Genomic DNA, 11,790 nt, shown 5'->3' with positions numbered 1-11,790 from the left:
TGTCATCTTGAAGTATTAAAGTCACTAATTTTAAAGGTATGTGTATAATTTAATGAATCTTGAAAAGTCAAGACTACAAAAGAACCTTAAGAAGTAATACAGCATTATGAAATTCTCAAGGGAGCATCCAAATACATCAGAACATTTGGTATTTGGTTAAATGTAGAAACATTTTCAAATTAAGAAAATTCTATCCATACAAACTAAAAAAACAAACAACAACAACAAACCAATTACCAAATTCTGAGCATTAAAACTTTTGAGTTTAGAGAAGTTGTACATACCTAAAATATGATTCTAGAATGAAAATGTTTGCTATACTGCTTTAAAATGTTAGGCAAAGTGCAACAGAAAGTATAATAGGAAGCATGACATAAAGTTAAAACATGAATTTTGAGAAATCTGACAGATAGTGGACCTCATTTTCAACAACTATATTGACGGAGCAATGCAATTCTTATAAATAAGTTTCTAGAATTCTTTTCCAATCTATCTTAGAAAACTTTTTTTTTTTTTGTATTTTTGGTAATTGTTAATCTGTCAGTAAGTGTAAATAAAAATTCAAACACGCATCAAAAGCATCACAGACCCATCTAAGCCTGCTGGGGCTAGACTGCATACTAGAGATCATAATTTAGGCTCAGGGCACGCAGGCTAAGATGGCAGGTGCCTTTCCCAAAGTCACAGAAAGCAGGGACTGGCTAACAGCAGGTCTCCAGTACTTCCCCCAGTAGTCTGTTGTCTCTCCAGCTCACACCCTTGGTATCCCCATGAAGGAGTGCTTTAAAAAATCTGAATACATTGCCTTAATGATATGCTACATATTCAATTTCAATATTAAAACGCTTTCTCACAATCTAGCATGTGTAATGCTTAAGTAATAATGCAAATCACTGCAATGGGAACTGTGAATGTTTTCTGAACGAGGAAGGGTGGTTAAGCCTTACAGGGCAGGAAATAATCATTTCTAAAGAGAGTCACGTGAGTAATTTATAAGTCTGAGTTTGGCTCTGTCAATCTTGGACCCTCCGCATTGTGCGTTTGGTCAGAGAGTTCTCTGAGCATCATCAGTAGGACTTCCTATGAGGGAAAGAGCCAGTGGGTAATGAACAGACCTGGCGGCGGAGCCCGAGAGACTGGGTTCACGGGCCTCATCCAATTGTTGTTGTTGGTTTTTTAAGATTTTATTTATTTATTTGAGAGAGCGAGCGTTCACAAGTAGGCAGAGCAGCAGGCAGAGAGAGAGGCGGAAGCAGGTTCCCTGCTGAGCAGAGAGCCTGATGTGGGGCTCAATCCCAGGACCCTGAGATCCTGACCTGAGCCAAAGGCAGAGGCTTAACCCACTGAGCCACCCAGGCACTCCCATCCAATTGTTTTTAAGTTATTTTATGTTTACCAGAAATTGTCACAACCGCATTTAGGAACTTTGCCCATTCCAGGCTATATGCTCTACCTATTTGCAGGTGTTCATGAGTACTGAATCTTTTGGAAGTTAATACCTATAAAATGAGTTCTCAAAAATAAGTAACATAAGCCTCTCAGTCATATGGGCTTCCCCAAGTTTCACACGTTTTTCCAAAATAAGGGTGGGTGTAAGTGTGGAAAGAATGTGCTGGGTGGCTCTTTTCTGAATACAGATTACTGACTATGGGTATATAAAGAAGGCACAACTTAAGCAATGGTAAAGTCAGTAAACAATATTTTACTGAAACATTTCATGACACAGAAAATCTGTCTGAAGTGTAAAGTTACTGTCTTACACAAGAAGGACAGACCCATTTTCAAAGACTAATATGAATACAATAAATATGGAGTTTACATACTAATTTATACACAGAAACTCTGCCCCACAGCCATAAAAATTTATATTTAACAATGCAACATATAATTTAATCATTTGATTTATTTGACAGGTTTTTTTCTTTTTTCTAAACACAAATAACTACCTGGTTTTCATATACATATATAATATATATTTTATGTATATAGATATTCAACAATCTGTACAGCTTCTAAACATAAACTCCTAAAAGGCACAAGTGTCTATACAACATGTACAAAAATGGCTGGAGCAGACACAAAACAACAATTATTGGTCAAAAGTTCATGATTGCACAAAGATTAGTCATGAGTTTATGTCAGAAAAATGTGCTTTAAGGAAAGGAGGGTTTTCAAAGAAACCTTTAAGTGTTATATAAAAAAACAAAAAAACAAAAAAAACACCAAAAAACCAAACCAAACCAACCCGCCCCCCCACCCCCAATAAAGAGCCCCTAGGTCGCTATCACAAGCCTGTCCTCATCGTCGTCACTACTCACGTCGCTGAACTGGGCGGCGGCCTGCCTCCGGGGCGGTGCTGCGGGCCTGGGCGCCGCTCTGTCCGGAGAGAGGGTGGGCCGGCCGGGGGGCTCCGGGAAGGCTTCAGGACGCACCTGTGGAGGAGGCTCGGCGGCACAGGCCACTTCGCCCTGCACCCGCGCGAGCTCAGGCTGGGGCTTCACATGATTCACAGAGGCGGCCTTCCCTGTGTCTGCTTTACCTGAGCCATCGGGCCTGGCCGGGTCTCTTGTGGGGGCAGAGGGGTCTGGAACTTTTTTTGCATTTGCCCGCTGGACCTGAGGAGACCCCTGAGGAGACGTGGTCCCGCCGCCTTGGTGGGTGCCGGCTGCCGGGGCGGGCTTGGGCGGCGCCTCCCGCGCTCTGCTGTGGGTGGGCGGCATTTCGGGGGCGCCCGGCGTGTCCACGGCGGCCACTTGCCCCACCGAGGGGATTAAGGTAGGCAGCGCGATGTTCAAGATCTGGAGGCCTGGAATGTGCGCTTGGGGGCTGGGGCTGCTTTGCGAGGAAGGGTTTGCGGTCAGAACCTGCAGCCCCACGGCGTTGAGGGCGAGCCCCGGCGGGTGCACTTGAGGGGCCACGTTCGTGTTGGTGAGGCCCAAGATGTTGATGGTCTCCATGCTCAGGGACGGCAGCGGCTGCAGGCCCGGGGTGCTGAGGTTCGGCAGGCCCGGCACTCGGATTTGGCCAATGGGGATACATGGCACGACGCCGCTTAATTCAGCCACTCCCGCGGCGTGGGTGGTGCCCGAAGCCTCCGTGGCCGAGTCCCCGGGAGCGCCCACAGTCCTGTGAATGACATTGACGGCTGGGATCGTCAGCTGCATTGGCCCAGCTTGGATGGGCACAAACGTGGAGTACGTGAGGCCGGCAGGTACCACGTGGATCCCCCCGACTGGAACCATATTATAGGGTGTCCTGGACTGCTGCTGAGAATGCAAAGGAAGGTGGCTGAACAGATGAGTCTGGGGGGAGGGCAGGCCTGCCGGGGGCTGGAGGGTCACTTGCTGCTTCTGTTCTGGAGCGTCCGGCTGAGGCGAAGCCCCCAAAGGAACCCCCGCTGCTGTCTGAGGGCAGCGCTCCGCCGCAGGAGGAGGAAGTCTTACAGATGCTGCGCTCTGAAAGGCAGGACACAAAACCCTTTTAGAGCATGGCTTTCTCGGTCACGGAGCTAAATTGCTAGCATCAAATCTATTCTTCCTAACCAGGCGGAAGCAAGTATATTTGTATAAAAATTACAAGCTTGCTGAAAAGGATGTTTACATTTAAAAAAATAAATAAATAAACTGCCAACTAAAAAAAATCTATTACATCTTTAATCTTGAGTACCAATAACAGCAACACATTTTGTATATTACTTTGCAGTTTTCAATCAAATTTCCTGGGTATCGTTTCATTTATAGGAAAGTTAACCTTGCGGCATAGCCGTAATTACACTACTGTTGTTCTACTTCTGTTGTGGTGGTTGTTATTGACGGCACTACCAGCTCTACCCTATTTTAGAGATTAGGAGTTAGTGAGAAATTGTGACACTAGCTGGCTATCAATGTCAACTCTAAGGGAAAATCAACTGGAAGACTGGTTGTCATTAATTTCAAAAAAAAATCTGCAGTTTATTTATTCCTTTGTTCCTTCATTCCTTCATTCATAAACTTACGAAATGTCTACTGAAAACCAGATTTCTAGGCACTGCGAGGTGTGTCAGTCATTTTAGGCTAGAGAAGATGAGAGCACAGGTGGCCAAATCTGGAAGTCGAAAAGGAACAAATCTTGCCAATCTCCCTCCCGAACGAGACTATCACCTAAATATTAGCTTTTTCTTGATAATATCTACATTACAGAGTTACAATAATGCATATGCTAACTTAAATATCAAATAGGACTTAAGTATTAGTGCAATAAAGTTAAACTATATTAATTTAGGAATAGTCTCTAGAAAGCCAAGCTTGCAGAGAGTATATTTTTCTCCAGGGTTTCCTCCCAAACCAGAATCTGCCCCGTTTAAAAATACATCCTATGACCATCGTCAATCCATACGTGAGGCAAGACAAGTGTCAGGGAGATGACTATACTCGTCACAGACTTAAATATTCCTCATGAGCCACGCCAGGGGTAAAAGCAGAGACTTGTTCACAGCACATGTAGGTTGTGTTTCTGTAGGCCTGTGTCTGGCCTTGAGCTGGTTTTCTGGCAGGAAGCTCTCTAAAGTGCCACGGCACTTCGATCATTCAAGCAAAGTGAACTTCTTGGTACATTATTTGGGTCACACCAACTTTGCCACAAAATCTGGTAGCTGTCTTGCCAATGGGGAAAAAGTACAAAATGGATAATTTAGTGTAAATACATCACATCAATGCCAGTGGAAAAAGAACTCAGGGTAAGCACGGGGACAACGAGGTCCCAAGGTTCATGTTCCTAAGGGCACATACATATTTTTTCAATGAATTGATTTTCAAGATCCATTTGGTCCTTTTACAGATTTATGATGACAATATGTGAACTCTGATTAGAATACCTAGCAAGAAACCAAAAGACACAAATTTCCTTTACCCTTAAATAAAACAAAAAGTTAAGGCTAAACAAAATGATTTAGCCGGAAGTAAATAATTTAAGTCCATTATTTTCTCAAGCCATTAGGATCCCCCTATTTAACAGGTTAAACGAAAGGAAACCAACAACAAAGTATTTACCTGTGTTAAAGTGATAGTCTTTCCAGCCACAGAACCTCCCAGAATTACTTCTGAATCTGGGTAGTCTACAGACATCTGGTGACATGGGGATCTGGGCGCAGTGTCGGGTGACTGAGAAGAGTCTACAGGAGTCGTTGGTTCTTCTCCGTCTTTTGTACCATGCTGCCTGGTCTTTGCCGGGGACTCTGTATTCCTGCTATGGTCTGACTGTACTGTGCTTAGCACAGTCATCTTGGTGGGCAAGGCTCTGGGCAGAACGTCCATCGGGTCAGTGTGCACCCCAGAGAAGCAGTCAGCAATCCTGATGTCCTCCTCCACACTCCCAGAGTCCTGGAGGCTACTTCTAGATGGAAGGTGCTGCGGGCTGGCCGTAACAGAGGGAGCTGCTGACAAGACAGATTCGGCCTGACTGTCTTCGTCGTCATCTTCGTTTTCATTATCATCCTCATCTGGGCCATCTGATTCTTCAAGGTCATACCCAGACCGCTCGAAACCAAATCTTGGCTTTTCATCTAATAAAAACAACCAAGGGACTATGTTATAGAATGTTTTGCATGTGGACAAGTGCAACCTTTTATTGCTGTTGTTATTATTATTATTATAAGCTTAGCAATGCTGTGAGGAATAGAACAAATGAGGGCTCTACACACAAAAAGCCAACAGGTTAGGTGAGGAGAGTGGTGAGGGGAAGAATAGGTCAGTCAGTCCAGGAATCAGAGAGGGGAGGTGCTGACAGAGAGTGGAATGGCCAGGACACTTGTTAGGGATGCAGAATGTGAAATGGACCTCCGGAAGAGTAGACAGGCAAGGGCAGTTATAACAAGAAAATCAGAAATAAAGGCCTTAACTATTAAAGAAGACTGAAAGATATTTAAAAAACTGAGAGTTTGGGACGCCTGGGTGGCTCAGTTGGTTGGACGACTGCCTTCGGCTCAGGTCATGATCCCGGAGTTCCGGGATAGAGTCCCGCATTGGGCTCCCAGCTCCACGGGGAGTCTGCTTCTCTCTCTGACCTTCTCCTCGCTCATGTTCTTTCTCACTGTTTCTCTCTCAAATAAATAAATAAAATCTTAAAAGAAAAAAAAAAAAACCAAAACTGAGAGTTCAACACAATTCTTCCTGAGCTCTTTCTTACTACTTTGTATTTCCCTTTTATTGGACAAATTAAAATAAAAACAAACACAAAAACCTGAGGCCATTTGTATTAGTAAGTGAAATAATTTTATTTAATAATTATATTAAATATTTGCATGAATAGTATTTTAGATATGTTTCCATTGTCCTCTGGGTAGTAATATTCTTTAATATTTAAGACATCTACTTTTTATTTTCTTTTTTACTAAGAGAGGTGCTAAATTTTCCCATCATTTTTTCATTATGATAATTCAACTCCTCACACGAAGAGGAACGTTAACTAAAAGCCATTCATATCAGCTTCATATCCTCATGTGGGACTGTGTTTAACAAAGAATATTCAAGAAGGTCCTGTTTCAAATGGTTTTAAAATTCTCATAAGCTCATGTGGAACTGGATTTAGAACTCTAACTGCTCAAAAATCTTACAAAATTAAAGGTGCTTTCCCTTAGAAAGCTAATAAACTTCAAAAAAAAAATATAGGAGAAAGATGAATGCAAAACGTCCACCCTAATTTTTTGTCATGAGCCATAATAAAGACATCACATTGCGTTCAACTTAGCTCTGAAACATTCTTCATTTACATACTTCTTAACATCTGATTTTACACATGTATTTTGAAGAGGTTTATTTCCTGCATATAGCAAATGATCTGCATCTTGATTTATTTTACTACTCCTTGTATATGACAAAGATAAGTTCTCAGAGAAATGTCTTAAGAGATGGACACCAAAACATCTGAGGGTGATTATTTCAAAAAGACGGAATGGGTTAGAATTTTTAAGTTGTTTATCTCAAGTATATGTTACTTTTAGAATTAAAACATTCAAGAACAAAAACATATGCATGTAGGCTACTTTAAAATATGATTTTCATTTGCTTTTTGCCTGAGGGGTTCTGCTGTTTTGCTATAAAATAACACTGATTTGCTGAATCCCCACCAGGTGCCCATGCTAGAGATGGAATGGGTGGTTTCTGGGTAATTGCTGTGCCTCCTGCTTCACAGATACCTTTCTGCAATCCTATCTGATGTTTGAAATTCTAAAACTGAAGCGTAATTACCCATTTGTTTTGAGTTTGCCACAATAGTGCCAAATCAGACATTTTTAGGTACTTTGTTTTTTTCTCCTCTTAAAGGGGAAAGTTGAAGAAAATCAGAAAATACCAGATGATTAGGAGAACGGGTGACTGGAGAGGGAGGCTGATTTCATCAGAGGTCAGCCCTGCTACAAAATCTAACTAGGATGAAACTTGCTTTTCCTTAAGAACTATTACTCTATTTTTAAAAAGAACAGGCCTAATTTTATATTTCCAACTTTTTCAATATGCCTCGTAAAGCTGAGATCCTAGTCAAAGAGTCCAAACTCCAAGTGGAGACAGTGTCTGCAGGAAGAGAGGAGACAGCAAGTCTGCATCACCTGGGGTGGAGGCAATGGGACACTGGCTGGAAGAGTTCAGCTAAACAGCTGACATGCAGGTTAGAGCCAACTACGGTCTGGCAGGATTGTGTGAATCCTCTGAAACCATGTTCTCCTGCAGGCTCTATCCTGTGAACCCCACTCAAGTGCTCACACAAGAGAGCACTCAGTATCCATTGTGATCCAGATATGGAGGACAGGAGTGGCGGCCATAGAGAAACGACAAGATATTCCACCTGGATCCACTTCCTCCCTTCCCACTAGGAAGAAACGCTACCCTGTGAAGGGAAGGGCACAAGCATCGCTGCACTCAGGACAGTGGTGAAAACATACTGCAGTGGCGAAAGGTGAGGAATAGGAGAAAAAACAGTTCTACTCCTTGAAGAGGGAAAAGATTACCAGCTGATTTACCGCAGTGGCTGAGGCAGTGGTCGGGAAGCACAAGGGCCACGGCCCAGAAACCCAAGAACCTGGTACATGTGGAAGACAGCCTGAATCACAACACAGGTGGCATCCTGTCCTCCTCCTCACCCTTAAATACCAAGCTAAGACCTTTAAGTGACAGGTAACAGCCAAAAACTGCTGGGCGAGGGACAGGAGAAGAACAGAAATGTGTACAGTGACTCTCACTGAGACACAGTACACAAGGAAGACCTAAAATTGGGACTGAAACAGGCATTGCTCTCATAATCCACTCACCACCCCAAAGACAAATTATCTCTGTAGCAATCTGAAGCCTCTGGTGCTCTCAGAGTTGCCATAGCTACAATGGATCTTTCACACAGGGTCAGATTCCTAACTAGAGACACTCTAATGCCCACATAAAGGCCCAGCAGGAGGGACACACCCCTTAGGAGGCAGAAAGACTGTTTACAGTTTCTGCTGTCTTACAGAAGATGTCTAGCTCTCAACAAAAATTACAAGGCATACAGAAAGGCAGGGGGTAAAAAAACCATACTCAGAAGAGAAAAAGCAATCAGAACCAGTTGGATGGGATACAGACATCAGATGTGCCAGAGCATTTAAAATAAGCGATGTGTTAAAGGCTCTCCTGGGAATGGTGGACAACATGAAACGTCTAGTGGGAATTTCAGCTGAGAGAAGGAAACTACGAAAAGGAATGAAATGAAACACTACCAATGAAAAACAGTAACAATGACAAAAAGAAAATGGTTCAACCCAGAAGTCTATGCTCATTGGCAATAATTTTCAAAGATGAAGGAGAAATTCAGACTTTCTTAGAAAAACCTAAACACTGAGCAGATTCACTGCCAGCAGACCTACTTCACAATAAATGTAAAAGGGAAGCTCTTTAGGCAGAGAGAATATAGTATTAGATGGGAATGTGGATCTACACACACACATGCAAATGAAGAGCTTCAGAAATAGGATAAAGATAAAATTATTACTCTAAAGTTTTAATTGCTTGCTCTAAAAGACAACTGAATGTCCACAACAGTCACAGTATGCTGTGTGTTTATAGCATTGGTAAATGGAGAAGGGAGGAAAGCTGCAGCACAAAGGATGGAAAGGAGGAATTGTTATACACTGTTACATAGTCTTCACACTACCTGTGAAGTAATGTTCCATTATTTGAAGGAAGACAACTCAATTTTTCAAAAAGGTATAAATAATAAAGTCAAGGAGGGGATAAATATAATTGTAAATAATATAACAAGGTATGAATAACAGGACAAGGAAGAGATAAAACAAAATCATACTCAACACACATGAAACAGGCAAACATATCAAAAAATGGGCAGAAGATATGAACAGACACTTCTCCAATCAAGACATACAAATGGCTATCAGACACATGAAAAAATGTTCATTATCATTAGCCCTCAGGGAGATTCAAATTAAAACCACATTGAGATATCACCTTACACCAGTTAGAATGGCCAAAATTAACAAAACAGGAAACATGTGTTGGAGAGGATGTGGAGAAAGGGGAACCCTCTTCCACTGTTGGTGGGAATGCAAGTTGGTGCAGCCTCTTTGGAGAACAGTGTGGAGATTCCTCAAGAAATTAAAAATAGAGCTTCCCTAGGACCCTGCAATAGCACTCCTGGGTATTTACCCCAAGGATACAGATGTCGTGAAAAGAAGGGCCATCTGTACCCCAATGTTTATAGCAGCAATGGCCACGGTTGCCAAACTATGGAAAGAACCAAGATTCCCTTCAACGGATGAATGGATAAGGAAGATGTGGTCCATATACACTATGGAGTATTATGCCTCCATCAGAAAGGATGAATACCAAACTTTGTAGCAACATGGACAGGACTGGAAGAGATTATGCTGAGTGAAATAAGTCAAGCAGAGAGAGTCATTTATCATATGGTTTCACTTATTTGTGGAGCATAACAAATAGCATGGAGGACAAGGGGTGTTAGAGAGGAGAAGGGAGTCGGGGTAAATTGGAAGGGGAGGTGAATCATGAGAGACTATGGACTCTGAAAAACAATCTGAGGGGTTTGAAGTGGCGGGGGGGTGGGAGGTTGGGGTACCAGGTGGTGGATATTATAGAGGGCACAGATTGCATGGAGCACTGGGTGTGCTGAAAAAATAATGAATACTGTTTTTCTGAAAATAAATAAATTGAAAAAATTTAAAAAGAAAAAAAACAAAATCATAAAAAATGCTCAATTAAGTAAAAAAAAAAAAGAAATAAAAAACAGCTGGCAAGATGATACATTTTATTCTACTACATGGAAAAATGACATTAAAAGGAATAGTCTAACATGAACTAAAGGAGAGAAATTGCTAAACTGGATTAAAAAAAGCAAGTGTCAAGTATACGTATTGTGTACAAGAAACGTATTTTAAATATAAAGACAAACAGATTGAAAGTAAAGTTTGGAGAAAGATATACCTTATGAGATTAACTAAATTACAGATGGAAATACTAGTATACTAATATCAGACAAAGTAGATTTGAGAAAAAAGAATATTATCAAGACTGAACAGGAACATCACGTAATGATACAAAGTTAGCCTCACTATGAACATATATAATCCTAAATGCATAGCAATGAAATCAGAGCCTCAAGATAAATGAGGCTAAAACTGAAAAAAGTAATAAACCAATCCACAATTATAGCTGAGGACTTCAGAACATTTCACTCTCAGTAATTCATGGAAAAAGAATATAGAAAATCAGAACACAGAAGACCTGAAAAACACTATCAAATAACCTGTCCCAGCTGTCAGTTACAGAACATTCCACCCAAAGGAGAATATGTTTTCCTTATAAGTATACTTGGAACGTTTACCAATATATATCATATTCAGAGCTACAAAGGAAAACTCCACAAATTTAAGTAATGAAAGTCATATAGAGTATGTTTTTGGATGAAAACAGAATGAAACAAGAAACCAATAACTGGAAGATGCTTGAAAATCCCCCAATATTCCAGATTTACCCAACATTCCTAAATAATCCTTGAGTCAAAGAAAAAGTCTCAAAGAAAGGTCAAAAATACTTTGAACTACATGAAAATTAAAATATAACATGAAAACTGTGGAAGGCAGCTAAAGAAGTGGTTATTGGGAAATGTACTGTATCAAACGCTTCTATTCAAAGAGAGGCCTTAAATAAATAATCAGAGTTTTCACATTTAGAAGCTAGAAAAAGAACATAAAAACCAAAGCAGGGAGCAGAAAGGAAATAATAGAGATAGGAATGGAAATAAAGAAATCGACAAAAGAAAAGCAGAGAAAGTCAATGAAACCAAAAGCTGGATCTTTGAAAAAAAGAAAGAATAAAATTGATAAATATCTAGTAATACTGGCCAAGAAAAAAAGATACAAATTACCAGCATTAGGAAAGAAAAGGAGACTACTACTATAAATCCAGAGACAATAAAAGGATAATAGAAAATCTATTAAGGGTACAGTTGGTTAAGCATCTGCCTTCAACTCAGGTTGTGATCTGGGATCAAGAGTCTCCAGGCAGGCTCCCTGCTCAGTGCGGAGCCGGCTTCTCCCTCTCCTCCCTACTCCTGCTCTCTCTCTTGCTAACTCTGTCTCTCTTTCAAATGAGTAAGTAAAATCTTAGAAAAAAACTTTTAAGAACTCTATGACCCACCAATGAAAGCTAGAATTCAAAATTAAAGATACAATACTAATTAAAATAGCACTAAAATAATGAAATCTAAGTATAAATTTAAAAAAGGACCTGTATGTTGAAAACTACAAAATACTAGTTA

At 40.9% G+C, this 11,790-nt stretch overlaps 1 protein-coding gene across 5 annotated transcripts in view; it reads right to left on the bottom strand.

The window, feature by feature from the left end:
• Window positions 1-1,682: 1,682 nt before the first annotated feature.
• The window catches only part of HIVEP1 (HIVEP zinc finger 1), a 143,998-nt gene continuing 133,890 nt past the window's right edge, over window positions 1,683-11,790 (bottom strand). For all 5 annotated transcript variants that reach the window (XM_004753716.3, XM_013056845.2, XM_045067023.1 and 2 more), the window contains 2 exons: window positions 5,028-5,539; window positions 1,683-3,455 (listed from right to left, as the gene is read on the bottom strand). In XM_004753716.3, coding sequence (XP_004753773.1) covers window positions 2,274-3,455; window positions 5,028-5,539 — 1,694 coding nt within the window. In that variant the 3' untranslated portion in view covers window positions 1,683-2,273. The remainder of the gene's footprint in view (window positions 3,456-5,027; window positions 5,540-11,790) is intronic.

The sequence above is a fragment of the Mustela putorius genome, unplaced genomic scaffold, assembly GCF_011764305.1.
Source record: "Mustela putorius furo isolate JIRA1106 unplaced genomic scaffold, ASM1176430v1.1 tig00003870_pilon_pilon_pilon, whole genome shotgun sequence".
Classification (NCBI taxonomy): domain Eukaryota; kingdom Metazoa; phylum Chordata; class Mammalia; order Carnivora; family Mustelidae; genus Mustela; species Mustela putorius.
The sequence above is the reverse complement of the archived record's forward strand: the minus strand, read 5'-3'. Positions and strand labels throughout refer to the sequence as shown.